Source organism: Panthera onca, chromosome C1 (genome assembly GCF_046562875.1).
Source record: "Panthera onca isolate mPanOnc1 chromosome C1, mPanOnc1 haplotype 2, whole genome shotgun sequence".
Classification (NCBI taxonomy): domain Eukaryota; kingdom Metazoa; phylum Chordata; class Mammalia; order Carnivora; family Felidae; genus Panthera; species Panthera onca.
Genome location: NC_138346.1, coordinates 214,281,158 through 214,308,631, shown reverse-complemented (window position 1 = coordinate 214,308,631; position 27,474 = coordinate 214,281,158). Strand labels below are relative to the sequence as shown.

Here is a 27,474-nt window from a genome sequence, read left to right as displayed (position 1 = left end):
CGAACTCATGGACTGAGATCATGACCTGAGCCGAAGTCGGACGCCCAACCGACTGAGCCACCCAGGCGCCCCTCGAATGTCCTTCCTTTCTAAGGCTGAATAATATTCCACCGTGTGGCTATGCCACATTTTGTTTTATCCATTTATCCATCGGTGGACATTTGGGTTGCTTCCCCGTGTTGGCTCTTACAGATGACTGCTGTGAACACGGGTGAGCGAATGGCTGTTTGCGTCCCTGCCTTTTGTGTATTTCCTCGGCGTGGGCTCACTGGATCGTGTGGTAATTCTATTTGTAATGTTTTGAGAAACCACCAAACTGTTTAAAATGGTGCCCGCCCCGCGTGACCGTGTCACCGCCGTTGCAGAGGGCTCCACTTCCTCCACATCGTCACTAACACTTGTTACTTTATGGTTTCTCGATGGTAGCCGTTTTCATGGGCGTGAAGTGTCACCTCGTTGCGCTTTGAGTTGCCTTTCAGAAATCTAAAGCTTTGAAAGTGTTTAAAGAAAGGAATACGGAGCCTTCGCTTTTACCGGGCCAGAGTGGACGCAGATAGGTTGACGAGGACCTCTTGTAGAGGTCCTGGGGAGAGAGGGTGGTGGCCTGAATAGGGTGGTGGCAGAGGAGCTGAGAGGAGAGTGTGTGTCGAGGGTGCGGCGAGGAAGCGGGGAACACAGATCCTGGGGCTCTGGCTTGAGTAATTGGATCAGGAACAGGTTGCGGGGGGAATTTCTGGTTCGCTTTGCCCCACCCTCCACCCCGGGTAAGTGTTCTTGAGAGAGACACTTCAGTGATTTCTTTCAGAGAGTTTTTTCATGTTCATACCACGTCTCCCCCGGAAGATCTGTGATGACCTTCACTGTTCTCTGTTCGGTTCAGGTCAGGGAGCCTTGAGCACCTGTTACAGACCAGGTGCCGTGCTCGACTATAAGGAGATCAGGACGTATGAGAGAGAGGCAGCCTGCCGGTCGGAGGTTTGGTCTCAGGACCCCTTTACGTTCTTATAAAATGTTGAAGATCTCAAAGAGCTTTTGTTTAGGTGGGTTGTATTCTTTGATGTGTACCATAATAGAAATAAAGGGTGAGCAACTTTAAAACAGACATTAGTAAAAACAATAATGTATGTTAATAGAACTTTAAGAAAAATTTTTAGGGAGAGAGAGAGAGAGAGAGAGAGAGATCACGAGCAGGGGAGGGGCAGAGGGAGAGAGAGGGGCTCTGAGCTGAGGCAGGGCCTCATGATCCATGACCCTGGGATCGTGACCTGAGCTGAAACCAAGAGTCAGATGCTCGACTGACTGAGCCACCCAGGCACCCCTAAATAATGTGTTTTTAACGAAAACGACTACGTTTTCCAAAACAGTTGTAGTGAGAAGAGTGACTTTTTCAGGTCTTTTTAATGTCTGATTTACTAGAATACAGCTGAATTTTCATGTTAACTCCTTTAATTTGTTGCGACACGCCATGCCATGCAGCCTCTGGAAAACCCCGTTGGACGCTTGAGAATGAGATTGAAGAGGCAGATATCTTAGTGATACTGTAAAAATAGCTTTGGCCTCAACGTGCTCTCTGCGAGGGTCTTGGAGACCACAAGGGATCCCCAGACCGCTGGATTGCTGGTAAGAGCGTGGGCGCTAGAGCCGGACTGCATGGGTTCGGATTCCAGCTCTACCACTTATGAACGAGGCAAGTATCTAACCCCTGCGCCTCAGTTTGCTCACATGTAAAATCGGCCTAAGTACCCACGAAGGCTCATTACGAGGCTTCAGTGAGTATAGATTTATAAAGTGTTGAGAACATTGCTGGGAGATAAAGTGCTGCATCAGTGTTTAATGATTTTTTCACTGTTTATTTCCAATAATTAAGACCTAATCTTTCCTTCGAGGGATTTATCCTAGTGATGTAGGTAGATGAACAACCAAACCTCCGGATTTTGTGTAAGGTCACCGAGGGATGTATTTGCAGCAGGGACACAGGAGTGGGCTTCTCGGGTTTGGGGTCAAGAACTAGGATGTTCTTGGTTGTTTGAACGATAAAAGGAGCAGCTTTCCCGCAGGGTCGGAATGGCAGGTTCTTGGTTCAGATTAGGTCCATCCCTGTTAGCATCTGTCACGGGCTGTCTCTTTCATCTTCCTTATCTGTAACAGAATGAGCATAAGCAGCCTCGTTGGTTTGCGTCTTTGATGCCTGCTCAGAACCAGAAGCCTTATCACGGTTGGTTAGACATCCTCACTGCCTGTGGGACAGCAGGTGGTCCGTGAGAGTTTATTGCTTGGCTATAAATGAATGACTGTCAAAATGGGAGGGAAACATTTCTGTGATGCGCTGGGATTTGGTGGTAGATATTTGTAATCACTTGCTAACCCTGGAGTATTATAAGGAAGCAGCGGCCGATTATATTTTGATGGCAGTTAAGCAAGAAGAATCTAACCGCTTTGCTGCTGAAAGCAATGGTAACATTTGTGTCTTACTGTAACGTTTGTTACTTTTGAAACTTTGTTTTAGTGAATCTAATTGGGTATTTATTTAAAATCTCACTTACTTAAAACGGCCAAGTTACATAGTTGTATTAAAATAACGAGCTTCAGCGTGTTTAGAAACGTAGTATGCTTACGGTAGTGTCACAGTATCGGTCAAGGAGGTGTGATAAACAGGGATTGTAAGGCAGTAGGAGGTGTGTACCTGTCTGCCACGTCAATTCTTGTCTTGAGCGGGTCCTTTTTTCCTCCAGGCATATTTAGTTGTTAAGCTCCTGCGTGGTTCTCGATGGTTATTGATGACGTTAACGTTGTTCTTCTCGGGCAGAATTGTGTTTTCTGCGGTTGAGTTACGGGTCTTTTCTCCTCTCACGTTATAGATCCGACGGAGGCGCCTCGCACGACTTGCTGGTGGACAGACCTCCCAGCCCACCACCCCGCTCACCTCGCCCCAGAGGGAGAACCCGCTGGGGCCTCCCATAGCAGCATCAGCCCCGGGCCCCTCCCAGAGCCTTGGTCTCAATGTCCACAACATGACCCCAGCTACCTCCCCAATAGGTGCATCAGGTAAGCCTTACTTCCATACCTGGGCCATTTAGTCCTGGCTTTCTGTGAGGCTTATGGTTGTGACATTTTCACAACGGGGTAAGATTGGGCCGCATTTCCACAGACGAGAACATGGGACAGCAGCTGTTCAAAATCCTGCAAGCAGTAGTTTAAAGATTGACATCATTACGTTGTGTTTTGTTCATCTCTATTCATTTTGATGGTGATCTGTTCAAACTAATTGTTTTCCTTTCTGTAATTTTTATCCTTTGTTTCAAACAGGACCAGGTCTTAATTTCTGATGGTAAGGCAATTAAGACTTAATTTGGCTCAGCCGATTTTATGAGTTTGGTTGATGCTTTCCTTCTACGATAAAATCATCTGAAAAGGCAAGATTGAAATAATGGTCAAAATAACAGGCCTCTAATTACGGATTTCCATGTCTTCATTTAATGTTGTCAACAGAACTCTCTGAATTTTTGCGGTATAAAAGTTCACCTGATGTGATGTTTATAGCTGTCTCATTGACAATTACTTAACTATTGTGAAAATTTCTTTTTTTATAATTAATGGGCTCATCGTTGATATCCAGGTATGTCTTTGTTGGGAAACAATGATACTGATTCATCCTGCGTATTTGAAAATACCTTTTGTCAAGTGAACTTTTCTATTGAACATGAGAATTATTATCATTATAATTATTATAATTACTTAGGATTCTAATTTGAAAAAGCAGGTGCATTCAGACCTGTATTCATCATCACATCGTTGAATAATTTAATATGATTGTTATTTCTGCATTTAATGCACTCTCCCTTAGTTGCCTTCCACATAATCTGTCTTTCTGAACTAGGTAAGTCGTCAATTAAAAGTATTTGCAGAGGGGTGCCTGGGTGGCTCAGTCGGTTACGTGTCTGACTTTGGCTCAGGTCATGATTTTGTGGTACGTGAGTTTGAGCCCTGCATTGGGTTCTGTGCTGACAGCTCAGAGCCTGGAACCTGCTTCAGATTCTATGTCTCCCTCTCTCTCTCTGTCCCTTCCCCACTTGAGCGCTCGCGCTCTCTCTCTCTCTCTCTCTCTCAAAAATAAATAAACATTACAAAAATTTTAAAAAGTATTTGCAGGGTTTCAGTTACTGTTACTCTTGATAGGCGTTATCGTAGACTCTTCCCCAGGTAAATGTAAATGCTTATGCGTCCTCCTGTTGACTCTAAAAGTGAGAGAGGTTCAGATTAAATCATCAGTTAGCAAGAAACAGTGACTTTGCCTGAAATGTTGCTGCTGAACACCTTTGAGAAGCTGTGATAGTCTTCCGGTAGGGGACGGGCTCAGGATTCCAGTTGGGTTTTTACCCTTTCCTTGGGAAGGGTACCACCAACAGTGCTGTTGGTTGCACCATGGCCAAGTCCCTCCTGGAATGCTGGAGAATGTCCGGGGAGAGCTAGTGGGATGCGGAGGGGCTTAAGGTCACGCTGCACCAGTGGTAGTCAGGCAGGAGACCGAGCTCTGCGTGTGCCTGGTCACAGCACCCTGTCTCTTTGGGACCACCAGGAATCATTTCAGCATGTGCCCTGTCCTGCTTATGTCAGCCACTGGGTCTCACGGGTCCTCATCCCTTGCCTCTCAGTCTCCAGTCTCCATATGGCTTGTTATGGACACCTCTCCCCACGCAGTCCCCTCTTCTGAAATCCTCACCGTCAGTCCCTGGAAGAGTGCTTCTCTGTGGACGGGCTTTCCCTTTAGTGCTCTTGCTGAATTTATGCCCTTCCTCATTTCTTCTAGACCATGCTTCCTCCTCCCTAAGAACACATCGATTTGAACCTTGTGTCATTAGACCGTGTTCCCCATTCCTGTCCTTGTCACAGCTGACCTCTGAACACACTCACCCTGCCTCGTTCGGTCCACTGTCTCTCTCCCCAACACTGTGTCACGGTTTGTGGTGATGTCAGTAGCCACAGGGATGACCTTCCAGGACTCTGCCCTCGCGCTTTTTTGAGCTGCTTTCCCTTAGTAACCTGGTCTTCCATCCGACATCAGCCACTCACTGCCTTGGTCATACTCTAGATCTTTCCATCTCAGTGACTTCCTGACTGCCACCTTCAGCTTTCTGGCTCACCCTCTCTGTCCCACTTTCTTCACTTCTCCCTTCCCTGGTGTCCCCACGTCCCTCCTGGACCCATTTACATTCCACAGTCACTCATTGTCTCTCCCCTCTCTCACCTCTCTCTCGCTTTGTCTTACTTCCTGGATTAAACCATGCTTCTGGTTTTGTTTTGTTTTGTTTTTTAAGATTTTATTTTTATTTATGTATTTATTTATTTTGAGAAAAAGAGAGCATAAGCAGGAGAGGGGCAGAAGAAGAGAGAGAGAGAATCTCCCAACGTTGGGCTTGAACCCACAAGCCGTGAGCTCATGACCTGAGCTGAAATTAAGAATCAGATGCTCAACCGACTGAGCCACCCAGGTGCCCCTAAAGATTTTATTTTTAAGTAAACTCTACATCTAGTGTGGGGCTCAGACTTGCAACCCTGAGATCAAGGGTCATATGTTCTACTGACTGAGCCAGCCATGTGCCCCCCATGTTCCTGGTTTTGTCTTTTGTTTTTTAATGTTTGTTTATTTTTGAGAGAGAGAGAGAGAGAGAGAGGGAGGGAGAGAGAGTGAGGGGCAGAGACAGAGGGAGACACAGAATCCAAAGCAGGCTTCAGACTGAGCTGTCAGCACGGAGCCCGACGTGGGGCTTGAACTCACAGACCGCGAGATCATGACCTGGGCCAAAGTCAGACACTCAACCGACTGAGCCACCCAGGTGCCCCCCCCACCCCCACCCCCATGCTCCTGGTTTTCAATCCCATTCCCTAGCTCCCGTCTGTCTCATGCAGTGGAACAAGGCTAGAGAAAAAACCAGAACCATGCTGTCTGTCTCATTTCAGATTCATGGTCACGCGCTCCAGCAGACCCTTCATACTGGCAGGTAGTTACAGCGTATTTCCTGTTTGCTCTCCAGCTCCCCAGGTCTGTTTTGAACCCTCTCCTTCAGTCAACAGCACCTCATTCTCTGTGCAGCTCTGGCCTGATGGGCTGCCTTCCTAGGTCATGGAGAAAGCAGGTGCAGGCAGCGACGTAGTAGTGATGTGAGCTCCCATCGTAGCGTCCTCCTACCTGCCTGATTGTGTGGCCTGCTTTTGTTAAGCTTGAAGCTCCCTGCCCTTCCTGAATTCTGTCCCCAGGTCCCACCTCCTCTCTCCAACTCAGAGCTGTTGCCCCAGCACTTCCCAGCTTTCCTGCTCCAGCAGGTTTTCCATCTTAAGTGGAAAACTTTGATTTTTTTAACATTCTGCATGTGGTTCCTCCTCCCATCCTGGGAATATACATATAAAGGAACTCTCCTGATCTCATTTCTGCTGCCACCTTCCACCCCACTGCTCTGCTCTGCATCACAACAGAACCTCCAGAGTGAGTTGCTTCCTGGCCTCTGTGTCCTTCTTCTGTCCTTGCACCCACTGCTGATTCGAATCCAGTCAGGTGAGGACTCCTGTGATCTGCTCTGAGTCAACGGCTCAGCCCCAGCTGATGGGCTCTGGCCTTCTTCTTGCAACACTTTCTTCTTTTGGCTTCCAGAGCTCTGCACTCTCCTGGTTTTCCTCCTGTCTTCCCCCCTTCTTGGGGCTCCACATGGTTCTTTGTCGTTTCCCTGACGTGTAAATGTCAGGGGTCAGGGGCGGGGGCGGGGGGGGGGTAGCTGGGTGTCACTATTTTAACCTGTTGTCCTGTCCATCTGTGTCGATTTTCTTACTGATTTGATCTGGTTTCCCAGCTTTACTTACCATCTCTAAGTTGCTGGTCTGTAGGTTGATCTCTCCAGTCCAGAACCATTCCTTGAACCTCAGACTCACACACTGTCTAAGAAGCATCTCACGGAGAGCACGTCCAAAATTGTCTTGTCTTCTGGAACGCCCTCTCAGAAAATACCAGCTCATTTTTTTTTTCTAGTTGCTGAAGCCTGAAACGTTCCCTCATCTTTTTACTTCATAATCTAGATCAAGGGTCAGCTATCCCTTTCTGTAAAGGGCCAGATAGTAAATATTTTGGTTTTGCAGGCTGCATAGCCTCTGTCACAGCTATTTTCTGCCCCTGTAGCACAAAAGCAGCCACAGACAAAACATAAACAAAAGAGCATGGCTATGTTTCAGCAGAACTCTACTTACAGAAACAGGTAGTGGGCCTGATGTGGGTTCCAGGGCACCAGCATGTCTTGCTTGGATTACTGGAGTGGCCACGCCTTCCCTCGCTTCACTTCAATCTCAGGGTAGCACCAGACTGAAGCGTAAGCCCAACCTTGTATAACAGCAGGGTTATTTTTCACAGCAAGCTCGTTACACTGCCGTCACAAACTAACGGAAGACTTGGGCAGCTCCAGCTGGTTAGTTCTGGGCAGCACACCTCGGTGCTGGGAAGTCCTGATTAGGTCTCTCCCATAATCACTATTATTCATAATCGCAGATCAGTAGATATTATTAGCTATGCGCCTGGCAGGTTGGATAAAGAGAATTTCACAGATTTATCAAATAAACAAGTTTAAACATAATGAAACAGAAAACAAGCACCCCCTAAGATGGGTCACGTCAGTGTTCTCTTGGTTCCCTCCGCTGACTCGCCTTCTGATGGAGAATGAGAGTCAGAGCCCTCACCTTGACCCAGGGCTGTGTGTGAACCGGCCCTGTTTCGGCTCTGACCTCCTTTCCCACTGTGCTCCTCCTCCTTGCTGCTCCTCTGCTCTAGCCATACTCGCTTCCTTGCTCTTCCTGAACATTTCGGCCGTGACCTCTGTTGCTGGAAGGCTCAGCCCCTAAAATCCATGTGGCTTTTTCATTCACCTCCTCAGATGTTTATACAAGGGTGACTTTTGTTGGCCTTACTGTCTGAAGGTGCTACCTCTATCTGACATGGATAACTTTTTCTCTGAGCTTTTGTCACCAGCTGACGTAGCACACATGACTTGCCTCTCCTGTTTTCTCTGCTTCGCCTACTATAGCGTAAGCCCCACAGGCCAGGGACTTGTATCCATTTTACTGACTGCTGTGTCCCAGTGCCTTTAACAGTACCGGCCACGTTCCATCTGTTACTTGGTGGAATTAATAAGTGGCTCACAAGAGAAAATGACCCAAATGACATAGGCACATATAACTTAAGAGAAAATCTCAAGAGGGTGTGATAGTGTTATGTTAAAGAAATGTGAAAAGCTGCCATGAGGAAGATGACGGCCTGTGCTTGTTTTCTGTGGTCCTTGATGGTAGACGGAGGGCCAGCGGGTAGATTTATTGTCCACTGAATACGGAGAGACTTCTGTTCCAGAATGGAGACGTGCTTTCTGACAGACACAGATCCTGGGCAGACCACCGCCCGTGGAGAGGAGGCCTCGCCCGGGAGTGACGCGGTAGTCCTGTGGCCGCCTTCTCGGTGGGGCTGCTTTGTGCTGCAGGGAACCAGAACGGGGGCCGGGGAGCTCCAGCGGGTCCTCCAAGTTGCTCTCCCATCTGTGGTCCCAGCTTCTCGCAACGCTGCCTGCTTCTGTCTGAAGTTCCTCGGGCCGCCGTGACAAAGTATCGCAGACTGGATGGCTTGAAACCACAGAGTTGTATTCTGTCACAGCTCCAGAGGGAAGAAGTCGAAAGTCAAGGTGTTGGCCGGGCCGTGCTTCCTTGGACGGCCCCGACGAAGAACCTTGCCTCTTCCGGTTTCTGTTGGTTGCCGGCCATCCTCGGTGGTTCTTGGCCTGAGGCAGCACCACCGCAACGTCCTCTGTCTTTTCACGGCCTTGCCTCTGTGTGTATCTGTGTTCACGTTGCCCTCTTCTTGTGAGGACACCAGTTACTGGATTAAGGGACCATTCTGATCCAGTGTGACCTCATCTTAACTTGAATACATCTGCAAAGACCCTGCTTCCCAGTGGAAATACCATTTATGGATTTTTTTTTCTTTAATCACCATCCCCTCTTCTCTTTTTTTTTTTTTTTTTAGATTTTTTTAATGTTTGTTTATTTCTGAAAGAGAGCTCCAGCAGGGGAGGGGCAGAAGAGAGAGGGGGCCAGAGGATCCAGAGTGGGCTCTGAGTCAGCAGAGGAGAGCCCGATGTGGGGCTCAAACTTACAAACTATGAGATCATGACTCAACCAACGGGGCCACCCAGGCGCCCCTCTCCTCCCTTTAGAACATAAGGTTAGAGCAGGGACCTCACCACTGCTGTTCATTCCCTTGTCCCCAGAACCATGCTGGCACATAGTAGGCACTCTGTTAGTGCCCCTAGTTAAGTGAATAAATGAAAGAAAAAATAGTTTCTTGGGAATGTTAGACGCAAAATGAGACTTGAGCTTGATTGATTGATTAAATTGATGTTTTTAAAAAGTAATCTCTACATCCAACGTGGGGCCCGAACTCACAACCCCGAGATCAAGCGTCGCCTGCCGCACCGACATAGCCAGCCAGGTACCCCTTGAGTTCTATTTAGAGAACATTTACTAACATAAGTCTTTCACTGTGACCCACTTTAGTCTGTCTCTTTGCTTTTCCTGGCACTCGGAGCAGAGTTTAAAAAGCCCATAAACCAATTTTTTTCTAAGATTTTGCCAAAAAGCTTACTACAGAATATTCTGGACCTACACGATAGATAACGTATGTGAGACATAGTAATGCCTTGAACCCCTGACGGAGTCTCTGGCTCTCCACTTCTCTCCCCCACACCAGCAGGTCACGCTGTTCAGAATTTTGCATTTATCATGCTCAGACATTTTTTTCTTTTTCTCTCTCTCCCTCTCTCTCTCTCTCTCTCTTTTACCGCACTGTTAGTATGACATTGCTTTTGCCTGTCTTAAAACTTTGTGCGTGTCGGTAATATTTTTCCTACAGCTAATTGTCACTTTTTTACAGCTGTCATTGATTCTGTTGCGTTTACGTGTCCGTTCGCTGACATTTATTTAGGGCTTCCTGTGGGTCAGACCCGGCAGTAAGTCGTGGGAACGTGAAGATGAGCGAGGTCCAATTTCTTTCCTGGAAGAACTTACCATCCGGGCGGGGAGAAGGTGTTCTTTCATTTCCTTTGAAAAACCTGTGCTCATTAAGTTCCTGGGAGGACAAACTGGTTTTCTTAGTTCCTTCCCCCATCTTTAGATTGCTTTGCCCAGCCTTCAGGAACTCTTAACCCTCCTGGAAGATTTTTATTTTACAGTCCTGTTTTGAAATCCTACTTATCTTCCTTCTGTTCCCTCTGATGTCTACCTCTCAGACATCTTGAATATATCCAACTGAAGCCTCACCCTTCCTGGCTGTCGCGACCTCTCTGAAGACATGGTCATTCTTGCACAAGAGTCCCCAGTGAGTCCTTTATCAGCTGCTTTTATCTTGACAGGATTATTAAGTCTGGCGGACCAAGTTCTCTGGGTGCCTTTTCTACCCTCCGGAGCTGGCGTTCTTAAAAGACTGTTGTCATTCCATGAGTTCTGGCAAACCGGTGAAGCCTTTGATCAGCCTCTCCAAGCGTAGTTTTAACCGTATATCATAAAACAGAGGATTACAAAGGAAACCAATTATACAGAAATACGGTTATCACAATGTTTTTAAAGATTGTGACATAGTAATTTATGTGCTTCCGTGATAATGCTTTAAATAAAAGATCTAGCAGCTAATCAAACAGCTACTGTAATTTCGGCCCCCTGATTTCCGTCTCCATCTGTGGAAAAGAACCTCTGCTCTGGGAGCAGAAATGAACAACAGGGCCTGTGTGCAGGGAGCGAGAAACCAGATGATGTGTTTGGCCTCTGGGCTAGTTCCAGGGTTTGGATCAGAAAGAAACACAGAAGCCCTTTCCTCTGTCTGACTGCTAGTCTTTAACATACTTAAAACTAGTTTCACCTAAATTCTTCTTCTGTTTGAAGATGGTCTTGGTCCTGTTTCCATCGATGCCTTCGAACACTTGCATAATGCCTTCCATTTGCTAGGCACTGTGGTAGGAGCTATGGATGCAGGCAAAGATGGGCAAGTCTCACCCAGCAGGAGTGTCCGAGGACCCCGTGTCTGGCAGGAGGGGATGTCCTCGTGTGGAGATCTGTGTGCTGGTGCGGCACAGGTAGTCTCTGCCTCCCGCTGCCACCTCTGTGGTGTCAGGTTTTTTTTGGAGAATTTCACACAAGTGTTTTTCTGACTGTGAAAATTCTGCCTTAAACAAACAAACAAACAAACAGACAGGATTGGGGTGCCTGGCTGGCTCAGTCAGTAGAGCATTCGACTTTTGATCTCAGGGTCATGAGTTCAAAGCCCCACGTTGGGTGTGGAGCCTACTTAAATAACCACCCCCCCCCCAAATAAAACACCCCAGAATTATTACTTTTGAAAATAGGAAACATCCTTCCATATCCCATTACAGTTGTTATTCCAAACCCTCCAAATTTGCTTGACATGTTTTATTATCTGTTTTACATTTTGGTTTGTATCGGTTGTTATCAGCTATCCACTGAGTGCTGTAGGATCATGCAGCCTTTATTTCATACCTTTGCATTTAAATCCTGTCGTGTGTTTGTTAGGTTCTGTTCTGGGTCACGTCGCATATAGTCTAGTAAGAGAAGACAAACTGTGTTTAAAAACCATAAAATCTGTCAGGTGGTGCGAATTCTTGTGGAGAAAAGAGAGAATTATGTTGGGAGTCCGTATTGGCGAGGGAGGAAGGCATTGCTGTTTTAAGGTAGAGACGACTGTAGGCCTCATTAAGAAGATGACATTTCAACAGAAGCCTGAATGAAGCTGGGGAGCAAACCAAGTGGTTATCTGTTGGGTGTTCTTTCCTGACAGAAGGAACAGCAGATGCCGAGGTCCTGGGGCAAAAATGGACTTGGTGATGATTGATGCAGAGTGGTCGTCTTCAATTTCCCTTCAATTTCCTTCTCCGGTTTTGATACAGAACTTTGTTATTTAATAGTGGTACCTTTGTAGAAATTTCAACAAAATCAGAATCATGCTTTTATAATAAATTGTCTTTGGCTAAGAATGCTGTTAGCAGTGACAAAATTATAACCCTTCGTCCTATTGTTGATTGCTAATCCAGTATTTAAATCTTTTTTTTCTTCTTCAGAAAGAAGCCCTATTGTTTCCACTTGGTCTATAGCTTCATCTCCCCCAACCTGGGGGAGAGAGAGGGCTGGAGGGTGATTCAGAAGCAAGCTGGAGGCCCAGCTCAGGCACAAGTCCCAAGGCCAGAGGGCTGTAGTGAGACCCCTCACATCTGCGGGGCTTGGGAGGCTCTTGGTGGTGTTGAAATCTCTTTTGCTTTAGCTGTACCTGGTGTGCCCTATACCAGCACAGTCATTTCGTCTCATTGGGGTGACTTTTCGGCTACCCAAGGGGGTCATGTTTTGCATGTATTTTGGCCACCAAAAGGGGGAGGATGTTCTGTATGTGTTTTTATTATAATGGGCTGCATTGTATGACATTATTGCTAGGATCATGATATTTATTTTGTGAATCTGGAGGAAGTCTGACGTCTTCTTAGCTCTGGGAATCAGCTTCCTGTTTCGACCTGGGCTTGATCCCTTTTTTCTCCTCCTCTGTCTCCATTCAGGTCAACCTGGTCCTTGAGCTTCTGTTGCCTCTGACTCCAGCCAAACTCCCCGCTAGCACTCTGCCCACATAGTGGGACGTGAACATCACAAAATTGCCGCTTCCACTGCTTAGTTCGTGCTCTCAAGTCTAGGGAAGGCACAGAAGTAAATGGTGTGTGAGAGTGGTTTCCAGAAAATGCAGTTCCTATCCCTTGAGGGACTTGATGGCTCAGTAGGCAAGATCAGACACGTCACCTGCTCAGAAGTCCTCCTTGTTTGCACCTGAATGCAGTCCAGGAACTTTCAGGGTCCTCTGTGATGAGCCCCCCCCCCCCTTTCATTTAACTTCATTTCCTGTTTTCAGAGCAACTCTGCTCCTGCTCCAGGAACCATCACACTCACTCCAGATACTTCAAACCCTTAGAAATTATGCTGCACATGCCATTCTTAATTTTGTGTGCATTTATGTTGTTTTGCTAACTAGATTGCAAACTCTGAATAAAGCTATCTTACATTTCTCTTCTCTGTTGAGCTCATAGTAGGTCTGCATCCAGGAAGTAATTCTCTTTTTTTGATTTGGGAATATGCTAGCGGTTTTTCTCGCCATCTGTCTCCAGGCTCCCGATTGGAGTCTAAGGGCGTGCATTTAAGAAATGCTAATGTTTTAATTAAAACAACAACAAAAAGAAATACTGATATTTTGACACACAGCCTTCTAAGACGGGATCATGAAGAAACAGAAAATCTAAATAGCCTGATTACTAGTAAGGAGACTTGAGTCTGTAATCAAAAACCTCCCAACAAACAAAAGTCCAGGACCAGACACAGCTTCACTAGTGAACTCAAGGAATTAATACCAACCCTTCTCTAACTCTACCCCCGCCCCGCCGCCGCAAAAAAAAGAAGAGGAAGAGGGACGGATACTTCCAGACAATTCTGTGGGGCTAGCCATTACCCTGGTGCCCAAACAAATCAGGAAAGGACACCACGAGAAAAGAAAATTATAGGCCAGTATCCGTGATGAATATAGGTGCGGAAATCCTCAACAAAATATTAGCTAACTAAAATCAGTAGTACGCTAAAGGATCATACGTATACTGTGATCAAGTGGGATTTATTTCTGGGATCTAGGGAGGGTTCAACATCTGCATGCCAACCAGTGCGATACACCACATTAGCAAAACGAAGGATAAAAATCGTATGAGCTTGCAGAATAAGCGTTTGACAAAATTCAACATCCATTTATGATAAAAACTCTCAACAAAGTGCGTATAGAGGGAATGTGCCTCAGTGTAATAAAGGCATGTTTGACTGGTCCACAGCTAATGTTACACTCAAGGGTGAAAACCCAAAAACTTTCCCTCTAAGATTACGAACCAAAGAAGTTTGCTCATTCCTGCCACTTTTATTCAACCCAACTTCGAAAGTCCTGACCAGGCAATTAGGCAAAAAAAAAACAAAAACAAAAACCACACATCAGGATTGGAAAGGAAGTAGAACTGTCACTATTTGCAGGCGACTTGATACTCTGTGTACAAAACGCTGAAGACTCCACCCAAATACTGTTAAAACTTGATAATGAATTCAGTAAAGTTGTCGGCTAAAAAAATCAATATACAAAAATCTCTTGTGTTTCCATACGCTTGTAATGGACTATTGGAAATAGAAATAAAATAATCCCATTTACAATTGCATCAAAAAGAACAAAATATCGAGGAATAAATTTAACCAAGGAGGTGGAAGATGTATGCACTGAAAACTACAAGGTGTTGATGGAAGAATTTTAAAAAGACACAGATAACTGGAAAGATCTTCTGTGCTCATGGATTGAAAGAATTAATATTGATAAAATGTCCATACCAAGCTAAAGCAATCTGTGGATTCAATGCAATCTCTATGAAAATTCCAGTGGCATTTTCATAGAAATAGAATAATCCTAAAATTTATACAGAACCACAGAAGACCCCAAATCGCCAAAACAGTCCTGAGAAGAACAAAGCTGAAGGTGTCACACTACCTGATTTCAAGCTGTTACAAAGCTATAGTAATCAAAATTGCATGACCTGGCATAAAAACATTCACATAGGTTAATGGAAAAGAATAGAGAGCCCAGAAACTGACCACCCATATATGGTCAATTAATTTATGACAAAGGAGCCATGAATGTACATTGGGGGCGGTCTCTTCAGCAAATGGACAGCCATATGCGGCAAAATGAAACTGGACTGTCTTACGCCACACAAAAAGTAGCTGAAAATGGGTAAAGACTTGAACGTAAGACTGGAAACCATGAAACTCCTAGCAGAAAACATAGGCTTATGGTAAGTACCTTGACATCAGTCTTGGCGCTGGTTTTTGGCTCTGACTCCAAAAGCAAAGGTAACAAAAGCAAACATAAACAAGTAGGACCATATCAAAGTAAAAAGCTTCCGTGAAGCAAAGGAAACCATCAACACTGAAAAGGCAGCTTATAGAATGGGAGAAAAAATTTGCAAATTGTGTATCTGATAAGTGGCTAATATCTAAAATACACGAGGAACTAGACCTAACTGTGAGACCTGAAACCATAAAAATCTTTGGTATACTGCTGTTAACCAAACTACAGATGAATCTCCTTTGGTCTGTGACAGTTTCTCAGTGTTTCTGTGCTTTTCATTTTCTTGACAGTTTTGAAGAGCGTTGTATAGAATGTCTCTTAATTTGGCTTCGTCTAGTGTTTTTCTCATGATTAGTCTGGGGTGTGGGGTTTTGGGGGGAGAGTATCACACAGGCAAAGGGCCCTGCCGCACTGCCGGTCACATTGACCTTCACCACCGAGTTAAGCTGCAGTCTGCCAGGTCTCTCTACTGTGAAGTAACGATTCTTTTCCCTTTCCAGACTCAATTCTTCAGTGGTGAGTTCTTAAGTCCAGCCTACCCCACTCAAGCAGTGGGAGCTAAGTTTTACCTTCTGGAGTGGGGAGTATCTACACATAGATACATTATATGGGATTCTTCTGTAAGGGACATTCACCCCCTTCTCCCCAGTTACTAAGTTAATGCTTACATACATCGGTATGAACTCATGTATATTTATTTTGTACTTTGAGTTATAATTCAAATTATTATTTATTTTTGCTTTATTATTTTACACAAATTGTTCTAGCTTTGGTCATTGGGATCTCTTTTGGGTTGACGACTCTGTTTGGCACAGTCATCCTTTTATTTTTATTTTTTTTGAGCACTGTCTTGCTGGCACTATCAGATGCCCCAGGCTCATCCCATCTTTGTTTTGCACTAGCTGTAGACTCCACCGTTTCTCCAAGGAGCCGTCAAGATCTTTTGAGTCCAGATGTATGATTCTTGGCATGATCCACCCTTTTGACACTAAGGAAGGGAATACTCTGTCTCATAAATAAGAAGATCAAACCATTTTTCTAATTCGAGTTGTTGGTCTTCTTGTCTCGATATTTTAGATACCACTATATTTCTTTACACATTTGAAATTTCATTTTATTTGTGTTTAGTCACAAGAGCAAAATGTTTTCACTAGGAAGTTAGCTGCTGACTGAATATATGAGTCAGTTTTATGGAGTAGAAAATGTTCATTATAAGTCGTATTGAGAGGGTGAGGTTGGTATTGGCCAAAGAAAGTACTAGTGTACTTTGTATTTTCCATGAATGTTAACCTTTTAGCTTAGTTCATTGTCAAGATCTATGTTAAATAAGCCTTAGAATTTTGATAAGTAGTGGAAGGAATGATTCTTTTTATAACACTAATACCTTTTTAAGTTTTGCTTTTATAATTTTATTTATTTTAATGTTTATTTTTGAGAGAGAGACAGAGCACGAGTGGGGGAGGGGCAAAGAGAGAGAGAGGGCGACACAGAATCCGAAGCGGGCTGCAGACTCTGAGCTGTCAGCACAGAGCCCGACACAGGGCTCGAACCCACAATCCTTGAAATCATGACCTGAGCCAAAATCGAACACTTAACCGACAGAGGCACCCAGGCGCCCCAGCTTTTATAATTTTAGGATGTAGAAACATATAGCTTTGATTTAAAATAGCCGTGATCAAAGAATTGTTCAGCAGTTTGGGGTAGAGGAAATAGTAGCATTTTCCTTGGAGTCAAGAGACATGTGTTTTAATCTTGCCTCTGTTTCTGACTTGCTAAAGGAAGTTCTTAGACTTCACAGGTCTCCGTATTCTCATCTGTCAAAGAAGAAGATGGCTAAGATTGTAAAGTCACTCCCCACCACCCGCACACCTTTTTAACAGTTTTATTGGGGCTTTAAGGTACCTTCTGGCAATTCTGTGCTTCTTTTTATACTGTAATTTAGCAAGCCCCTTTGTGTGTGTGTGTGTGTGTAAAATACTGGACTAGATCTAGTATTACAGCTTAAATAGGCACTTGGTCTGGCTTATACTTGAAAGGAAATAGCATTCAGGAAATACTACCGTTCTGGGAGGCAAATCTTAGAGAAATAAAATCCTCCTTATTTCCTTTAAAATTATGGCCTTCCTGCACAGAATGGATAATTTACCTTTAACAAGCTCTTATTAGTAATAAAAGTTTGGATAGCTGCCATCTTGAAAGTTTGTAGTTCATATTTTACTAAGCAGGCAAGGCTTACTTACACACCCTCAGTTTTTGAAGAATTGTTTTTAAATTTTTAAATCTCGTCAAAGAGAACCGGAGATTATATCTGTTTTAATTCTTCAATACCTGCCCTTACGGAGATGAAGAAGCGGGGTTCTCCATTCGTTGAAATTTGGCTTCCTGACAGCGATTTCCCAAGTTAGGAATGGTAGAGAATGAGGACCGAGGACCACAGAATCCTGTGTGTGTGATTTGGAAACAAAGCGATATTTTGTGTTGTTGCTCGATTTGGCTTTAGCCAAATCAGTAGTTGATTTATATGGATTCAAAGACACCGTACGTTTTTTTAAGTTTAAGACCGCAACGAGGTCACCCAAATTCTGGAGGGTGTGGACAGACCGAGGAACACTGCGATACGTAGTAAACTCTGGGGAGAACTGCCCCACTGGACCCAGGATGTGAAGAGCCCGTGGGGAGGGTTCAGGAAAAGAATTCAGATGATATACTTGATGTTTTATAAAAATATCGCAACCACAGTATCCTGGACTCTATGGTGAACTCTGGCACTGTGTTACCGTAGGGTTATTGTACACGTAGCATAGAAGAGTGTGCTATGTTACGAACACAGTGTTTTTGAACAACTTAGTTTAATTTTAAGACTGGTTTTATAAGGTAGAAATTTTAAAGCTGCTTAACTGATATCCCATAAAAGTTGCTGAACTTTATTATTGATTAATTTTATTTTAAAATGTCAGACCTTTCCTTGTGATACGTGTCATGATTCTAGCTATCAGGAATGGATGGATGTTTTGTGATCTTCAGTAAATAGCTACTGAGAACTCACTTTGGGTTACATTCTTGAATGTTTAAGAAAACATTCTTAAAGTTTTACTGTCTTCTCTGAGCTTAGTTCAAATTGTTGCCACATCAGATGTTTTCTGTATTTTCCTTGAGTCTACTTAGGAATAGTCAGGATTCAGTGTCTTTTCTCTTTTATGAGTCCCGAGGAAGCTTTAAGAAACAGACGTGTTAAAACCTGTGAAGAATGGATGAACGTTTAGTGATCTTCTTCAATGAGAGAGACACATAGGAGTGGCAGGTTTACTCTCCTGGAGTGCTGGGAGGGTTAAAGGTTATCCACTTGGTAGTTATTTTAGCTACAAATGGCAACTCAAGTTTTTTTGTTTTTTTTTGTTTTTGTTTTTTTTTTTTGTTTTTTTTTTTTAACGTGAGTCTGATTTTCCTTGCAGCAACATAGGTATATATTTTTTAAAGTACTTGCAAATGCCTGGGTAAAACTTTTTTGTGGAAAGATATTTGTGGAGTTAAAGTATTTTTTTAAATTCTGTGGGATAAACATGGTTTCAAAGACATGGATGAGAAATAATCGGCCCCGTACGCAGGGCTGTGGTTCACTGTACTGTAGGTTCCATGAAAGCAAGGTCAATGTCAAGGTTTTTATTTTCCCCATCATCAGATGACATGTTCAGTCAGTGAATGATCTGTATTTAAGGACATTGGTTATCGATGGCTCTGTTTGCATGTTGTCAACATTTTTGTGCAGATCGTAAGCATACAGCAAAGTTGAAAGACTCGGAACGAACACCTATATACCTGCCATCTAGCTCCTACCGTTAACATTGTGGTCTATTTGCTTTATCACACATCTGTCCATCTGTATATCTCTATAGCCATTTATTAATTTATCTTCTTTCTGGCACGTTTCAAGGATTTTTTTCTGGACAATCACGGTAGTTAATTTGTATCCAGGGACCATATTTGAACTGGCGAAAGAAAAAGCGATGAGGAGTCCGTTTTAGTTACCAGATGTAGCTCTGTCGCTGACCTCAGGCGACGTATATGGATGCACTCTGATTTCTTGCTGATGTTTCCATGACTTTAACGTCACACTGTTAGCACGATCTCCCGATAGAGAATCCTCATTTGCTGACTGTTTTGGTGGTGTGGATGCCGATTGTGTATGACTACTGTTGCCATTACAAGTGGCTTTCATGTTACTTCACAGGAAACTTAAATTTCTCGTGTCTTTTCTGGTTAGGAGTAGCTCATCGAAGCCAGAGCAGTGAAGGAGTCAGTTCTCTCAGCAGCTCGCCCTCCAATAGCCTTGAAACCCAATCTCAGTCTCTCTCGCGTTCCCAGAGCATGGATATCGATGGTGTCTCTTGTGAAAAAAGGTAAAGTAAGCCAGTTGTCCGATAAGCTGTGGGATTTATGGAAAGGGAAAGATTCGGTCACTTCGGTCTCTAGTCCACCCAGAGATTTACACCAGTCCTTATTAGCAAATTAGCGTGAGATCTGTGAGGCTTATAGGTCTTTGTATTATTCTGAAATGTTCTTTATAAGTTGTTTAGCTTTTTGTATTGAAATGTCTTTTATGAAATAATGGTGTAAGTGGTAAAAAAGTTTTTTGAAAAATGTTTTCTGATGTCCTTACTTTGTATATACCGTGTTGGCGAGCATATGTCCGTCCCTAAGAATTTCTTCCAAGTTTTACTGATCAGTGAAATGTAAACGTTTGGAAGGGAAGGGTACACACGGGAAGCCAGATGCCTTAGGAGCTCCATAAGGGTCAGGATGTCCAGAGCAGAGCGTTGGGTGCTGTAAGTGTGCCGTGAATGGTAATAGAGTGGCTGAGGTATCAGTTCCTTTGTTCCTTGGGCAGAATAAAGAACCCCCTGCGCCAGGACCCGTCTCCCCTGCCCTGAAGCAGCTCCCACAGTTTGTGTCAGTGGACCAGACAAATAGTATTTTCTGGGTGTGTTATGAAGTGAAAGAGGTTCAGAGGCACCGGAACAGAGCTTCGGCAAGTTGATGGGTCGGGGCGAGGAGGCCGATCAGAGATCGCCTCACCTTAGATAAGAATTCCGAAAGGACGACACTCTCAGGGAAAAGATGAAGTAGAAGAAAATCAATCCCACAGAGTAAAAACAATGGTGTCCTTACCACCTTTGCTCTGAGTAGATACATTTTTTAAAAATCAAGTCAACTGTGTAATTTCATGGCCAGTGGGTGACTTCATACGGGTTTAGTACCTCGATTTACACTATTGGTACAGTCTGACGAGCCTCAAGCTGAGAACTAGCAGTGGACCCAGGCCTATACTGCCTTTAAGGCATCTTACGGAAGCAGACGTAAGTCATGTCTTCAGAGAATTTCCTTAGAAAAATTTCCAAGAAGTATGAACTCATGGTCAAAACTCAAAGAACGCGCCAGATGAAAGCCACCGTGAGTAACATATGGCAGTACCAGTAACAGTAGAATTCTTCACCTATATATTTTTGGTTTTTGGAATTATCAGATGGACAATACAAAATACGTATGTTTAAATAAATTACAAAGGGAACTGAAAACATGAAAAGGGGAGAGCAGCTATAAAGACAACCAAGCACGTTTGAAAAAGAACCAAGTAGAATTTCTAGAAATGAAAAGGTAATTCAAATTGAAAACGTGATGTGAGAGTTAAAACAGTTGAGAGAACATAGCTAAAGAGAGAGTTAACAAACCGAATGGTAGAGCTGAAGAAATTATACAGTGTGTGCCTCAAAGAGAAAGAGATAAAAATACGCAAGATACTTAGAGACATAACGGACACAGATCCAACCAGTATCTAGTAGACATTTCAAAAGGTGAGAACAGAGAGACTTAGAGCGATTCCCCACACCACGCTTTGTTCCATGTGTTTTCCTCTACTGGTTTGGAAGCCATTATCCAAAAGATAAACGGCTAAGACTTTTTCTAGAGTGGATAAATGATATGAATCCTCAGATTCAAAAAGCCCAGCAGCTCGCCTGCTGATGAAACAGAGAGACATTCATATCTGGACATTTTATGGTAAAATTTCAGAACATCAAAGACAAAAAGACCTTTAGTGCAGCCAGAGAGAAAAAAGAGATCGTCTACCAAAGAATGATAGTTAGATGTCTGAATGATGGAAGTCAGATGGTGGGATAATAAGTGTCAAACGCTGAAGGTAAATTCACTGTCCACTGGCAATTGTGAAGCCTTGTGCACCAGTCTCTGAGAAGCACAGGGGAGATAAAGATATTTATACAGATTCAGAAAACCAACACATGCAGACATCCTGGTAGTCTGCCACTTCTGAAGACCCCAGCTGTTAACAGATGTGGTTGACGAAGAAGGAAAATGATCTCGGGACTAATGTCTGAGATGCACGAAGGAAGGGTGAGTGAATAATAAACGTGGTAAATCTAAATAGACAGGGGTAGTGTAAAACAATGGTAACAGAATATACAATAATATCGAGGGAGAGAAGTGAAAAAACGAGTTAGGTACGACATTCTGGATAGCAGTAGCATGGAAGGGCAGGGGCCGGGGGGAGGTCATTAGAGCACTAACGTCCCTGTGTACTTGGGAGAGGGGTGAAGATACTGGCCAACTTGTAGATTTTGAGTTAAGGGTACTTGATACAATTTCAGGGGTGGCCACTAAAAGAACAGGAATGGAGTATGTTTTCCAAAGCAGTAAAGGGAAAATATGGAATGGGGGTTGGGAGTCTGGGGGGACGGAAGCACAAATTTTAAAGGAAAGACAAATGGCACAAAATAAGACGGTTAAAAGAAATGAAGAATAGGTCAGTAATCACAGTGAATCACAGTGAAAGGCTTCAATCTGGGTTAAAAATGAAACCGAACCCAGCTTTATCTTGGTTTACAGAAGACATACCTGAAGCAGTAGGTTAGAACTTTCAACGTTTTGTTGGAAGTGAAAGAAAAGGGAAAGATATTCCATGCAAATACTAAACAAGAGAAGATTGGGGTAAACAATAGATTAGTCTTTAAGGCACAAAATACTACTAGACATAAGCACTGTGTATTGTTTAACAGGATGTAACAGTTTCCAAAGTATACACACATACTCGTGTGACAGCAGCAACAATAAAGCAAGTAACAGTAGAACTAGAAGAAAGTGACACATACTCATAACGGGAGATTTTGACACATCCCTTTGGTGCGTGGATAGATCAAAAAGAGTGAGCGTCAGTAAGCATATGAACAAATGAAACAACACAGCTAACAAGGTGGATCTGATCCTTTGCACTCTACAGTTGGAGAATGCGTATTCTCCTAATATCCAAAGACCCGAGAGTTTCAGAATGCAGGATCAAACCGATCATGTTTTCTGACTAGGACATTAGGTTAGGTAATTAATACAGGGGAAAAAATTTTTAAATCCCTCATACATTTGGAAATCTTTAAAACAGAGCATGCGTCTAACTACAGGTCAAAAAAGAAATTTGGAATTACCTGAAACTGAACAATAACAGATATGACACATTATGAGCTTCATGTTGCAGCCAAAGCGGTTCTTAGGAGAAAATATAAAGCTCTAATATAAATGAAACAAGGAAGAAGAGAATATGACTAAGTATTGAAAATAGGAACCCTTGTCTTGGAAGGCTCTTGCCCTGGATATGCGCATGGCTAACCCCCTTCCTGTTTGTACTCATGTGGCATTTCTCAGTGAGGCTCACCCCATTTAAAATGGAAAGTCCTGCACTCTCCGTTGCCTTTTCCCTACTCTTTTTGCTTTATTTTTTCCGTAGCATTTATCATTATATGATACGTTTTACTTATTATATATATTGTTTATGATCTTTCACCCTCTAATGAGAAGGTAAGCTCCATAACACAGGGCTTGTATTGTCTCTTTTGTTTGTTCATTGACATCTCAGACACCTAGAACAATGCCTGCATAGAAGGGGGCACTCAGTGATATTTGTTACTGAAAAAGAGAATTCCGTGAAAAATTGTAAATATGCAACGTGCAAGTAAATACGAAAATTTGGATAAAAATCAAATTCCTAGAAAAACATAATTCTCCCAAAATGGGCTCAAGAGGAAAGAGAAAGCCTGAATAATCAAAAACCATGAAATGAATTGAATCAGTGTTTAAAAATTTGCCAAAGAAAGTAGCTTGCCCATATAATTTTATAGGTAAATTCTACCGTTCCAGTTGTACACAGATTTTTCCAGGTAATTAAAAAAAATAGGGACTGCTTGCCAATTCAGTTTACAAAGTTAACGAGACCTGAATATCACAACCAGACAAGAATAATATAAAAGAAACAAATCGCATGGTAATCATGCTCGTGAACGTATTTGCAGAAATCTTGAGATACTGACAAGTCAACTATTGCAACACATAAAGAGCAGACAGAACTTCTCTGGGGCTAGATGCCAGGATGGTGGTTACTGTGGGCCAGCGTAGTTGTGGGTGGAAGGATTCGAAGAACCGGCAGGTCACGTTCTGTTTCTTGATATGGGCCCTGATCACATTAGAATGTTTCCTTTGTGAAGCTTTATTCAGTCAAACACATCCGATCATCTGTGGACAGTTCTGTGCAGATATTTCAACCATAAGTTTAGTTAAAAGTATCAGTGTAACCTATGAGCAACATGGATTTATCCCAGGAATGCAAGGGTGCATGCAGCATTTGAAAATCTGCAAATATCATTGACCACATTATATATTAAAGAGAAAAACCATACGATCTTGGTAGTTGGAAGAGTTTGATAAAACCCAACATCATTTCATGATAAGAATCTTTGCAAACAGCAAACAGAAAGGTGCATCCTGAGTGGACAATACGGCAGAGACAGAGTTGAGCAAATATTTCACGTGCTCCCCTGCATTTCCAGTTTCCTGTGCAGTTAGATTGGGGCCAAGTACCTCGTTTTGTCCAGTAGACTGTGCGTGGAAGGGACATGTGTCACTTTTAGGTGAAGGCAGTTGAGCCGATATTCCTCCTCCGTCACTCTCTTCTCTCGCTCCAGTGACCTTGGAGGCTGTGTATTGCAGATGGCATAGATTAAAGATGGAGTAAGGATGCTTCACTCTCACCAGACTTTGCGTAAGCAAGAAATAACCCTTAGAGCGTTAAGCCTCTAAGGTTTCCAAGTGTTTGTGTAACCACAGCATAGCCTACCTTATTCTGACTGATATAAAGGACATCTCTCAAGAACCTACAGCAACTCTCATACTCAGGGGTGAGAAATTAGAAGCACTCTCTTCAAAATCAGGGATAAGAACAAAGGTGGCTGCTATTTCTACGTCTGGTCCACGTGGGGACCCTACCTAGTGCAGAAAAACAAGTAAGGATTGGAGTGGAAGAAACAAAACCGTTCTTATTTGGAGATGAGATTATTTTCTACCTAGTAAGTCCTATGTGTAAGTATACAAGTTGCTCCTAAGAGGTCTGTAGCAGTTATATTACTAGGTACTAGCAACAAGAGATCAGACAAGTTAATTTTTAAAAAGGTACCCTGCACAGTTTCAGCAAAAGATACATGGTACCTAGGTACAAGTTTAGAAAAGAAGTGAAAGACTATGGAGCAAATTATGATAGTTTATTGAAAGACTTTAAAGAAGGCCTAAACGGTTGCAGAAAGATACGTTGTCCATGAATAGACGCAACATAATGATGTCATTTCTCCCCAGTTGGATCTCACAAGTCGATGAAATTCTAGTCAAGATGACAACAGGACTTTTAAGGAGTCTGTGAAGCTGATTCTTAAGGATGTGTGAAGAGTAAAAGGCCAAGAATGGCCAAGACTCTCTTGAAGTAGGACAGTGAGGTGCAGGCTTTGACCTAGCAGATCCCGAGATTTACTGTGAAGTTTTAGTAAGATAGGATGGGGTTTTCTTTGGGGGGGGGAGGGGGAGACAAATTATCAAATAGAAATAGACACATACATACATTGCAGTTGGACCTGTGAGAGGTGATTTCATATTAGTGTTACAAGGACGGTCATTTCAATAAATGGCGCCGGGAAAATTTTTATTTAATGTGGGGGAAAAAAGGTGTTTGTACTTAACCAGGTTTTTGTAGTAAGGCTCTGATTGTATATATAGAAAATACGCTCTAATTTGTTTTTGGAAGTGAGCCTAAGGAAATGACCACTTAGGAGCACTGCTCCCACCAAATATAGGAGACAGAGTGTTTCTATCCTAATATATGAAGTGCTCTTAAAAGTTAATCAGAAAAAAAGATGAACCTTTATTATTTTGCTTTCCTGACTGATTTTGATCGATACTTGAGAACTGTCCCTCAGCCAGCAGCTATGACACAGGGTGGATTTATAAAAGGTAAAAGCCTTATTTGTCTTTTGTACTTAAAGCATGTCCCAGGTGGATGTGGATTCAGGAATCGAAAATATGGAGGTTGATGAAAACGATCGGAGAGAAAAAAGGAGCGTCAGCGATAAGGTTGGTAAGAGATGAAACCCTCGCTTCTGTTTTTAGTACAGGTAATATAAATAAACACCCCTTCGTTTCTTATGTCTGTGGAGTCTGTTAGAGCAGGCCACCCCAAGTCAGCAAATCCTCTCTTTTTTTCTTCTGAGGAGAAACGCACAGCCTAGGTTGCCCTAATGGAAGGGTAGCTCACTTTTTTTAGTCTGGTCAAATCCCTCCATTCCTTTGTGTTTCGGATCCATAGTTTTATCAGTAAATGTAGTTTGTGCTGAGAATGCATTTAGAGGTAGTTTGGACTTTTTCTGTTGATCTTTTTTGCTTAAGCAAGTAGGTCATCACATTTTTGGTAGTATTCTGAGGAAAATGGTTGTGAAATCCAATAGCACTTAGAAGCCGAGGTCTTTATATTTTGTTATCATCTGAGCTTAGTTCCCTATGTTTAGCAAAAGAGATGTTTTCTTGGGGCGCCTGGGTGGCTCAGTCGGTCGGGCATCCAACTTTGGCTCGGGTCATGATCTCATGGTTCATGAGTTTGAGCCCCGTGTCGGGCTCGGTGCTGACAGCTCGGAGCCTGGAGCCTGCTTCCGATTCTGTGTCTCCCTCTCTCTCTGCCCCTCCCCTGCTCGCTCTCCCTCTGTCTCTCTCTCAAAAATAAATAAATAAAATGTTTAAAGAAAGTGTTTTCTTTGGGGAGTGTCATGGTGTAGAACTGGTAGAGATGATTGCATCTCTTTCTGTGCAGCAAATTATGAGTGTTGAGCCACCCGTTTTGGTGATTCTGTTGGACTGTGGCCTTCTAGTGGCACGATGCTTTGTTTTGCAGAGTTCTTTTTTGCTTATGGAGCTCTTTTATATATATATGATATTTTATCTGTGATAGAGACTAGTGGGTAACATTAAATTCTGGAGAATTTTTTGGATGAAAACGGGTTATGTGTGTAGAATGTTTACCTGGTCCTTTGGAGCTCAGAAAAGGAAAGACAGAAGATGTAGGTATCTCCTTTATTCATTTACTCCCTTGGTGATTACCGGTAATTCTCCTGCTCTTTTGTCCCCCCACGCCCACCCCCATAGCTTCTATTGTAAACTCGTGAAATCGCCGTGTCACAACTTTGCGGTCATAGTAACCAGCTTCTTGTTCCCCAAGTCAGACAGCGAACAGTTGCATGCATTTCTAAAATCCCCTCATTCATAAATGAATTACTTGAAATTAACCCCCCAATCTTCTTCCCCACAAGGAGCCTTCATCGGGTTCTGAAGTGTCCGAAGAACAGGCCTTACAGCTGGTCTGTAAGATCTTTCGTGTCTCCTGGAAGGACCGGGACAGAGACGTCATCTTCCTTTCTTCTCTTTCTGCACAGTTTAAGCAGAACCCAAAAGAAGGTAGGAATCTAGCTCAGCTGTTACGAGAAAATAAGAATGTAAGATCCTTGGCCTTGGCCATTACCCACATTCACTTTCTCTTGCTTTGGGGTTGTAGTTTTGACCATCAGAGGTGCTGTTGTTTGGCCACTTGCCACTGATCTTCCTGACACGTTGGTTTTGTACTTTGATGATCTCTCTAGAAGAAAACTGTATAAATATGCTAATGGTCTCCATTGTTTCCGAATTGAAGTTATTAATGTCTCTAATGAAGTAGGAGCCTACTGGGTGGTCTCCAGGGATCCCGAGAGCTGCTCTGTATGACCTCTACCTGCTTTAAGTGCCTCCCAACTCCTGTGTAGACAGTGGAGTACATTAACTTGATTGAATTGCTTCAGAAGATAGAACATATTGATATTTTGCTGTTTCCAGGATTCTATTTTAAGAGGCTACCCTAAACCGCACTCGTATAGCAAATTAATAAAGCTTTTAGCAAGACACCAGCATTAAAGGGCACTGTCACTCTTCTTCACAGCAGTCATTTGGAATGCAGAAGAGAGAGGGGTGGTGTGGTAGTGTGCCTTTGCCTGTCACTAGAATATAACCTCCCCGGTGGCAGGGATTTTTGTCTGTCTTGCTCACTGATAGAGTGCTAGTGCCTTCTACAGAAGGCTCTTAATAATTCC

General features: G+C 43.3%; 1 protein-coding gene across 5 annotated transcripts in view; it reads left to right on the top strand.

Moving 5' to 3' along the window:
* The window catches only part of UBE4B (ubiquitination factor E4B), a 120,776-nt gene that overhangs the window by 35,663 nt on the left and 57,639 nt on the right, over nucleotides 1-27,474 (top strand). For 4 of the 5 annotated variants that reach the window (XM_060626730.3, XM_060626735.3, XM_060626731.3 and 1 more), the window contains exons 2-5: nucleotides 2,859-3,045; nucleotides 19,251-19,386; nucleotides 25,351-25,438; nucleotides 26,665-26,809. In XM_060626730.3, the coding sequence (XP_060482713.1) occupies nucleotides 2,859-3,045; nucleotides 19,251-19,386; nucleotides 25,351-25,438; nucleotides 26,665-26,809 (556 nt within the window). Of the gene's footprint in view, nucleotides 1-1,489; nucleotides 1,621-2,858; nucleotides 3,046-19,250; nucleotides 19,387-25,350; nucleotides 25,439-26,664; nucleotides 26,810-27,474 lie in introns of those variants that run through there. The other variant, XM_060626734.3, reaches the window with a different exon arrangement.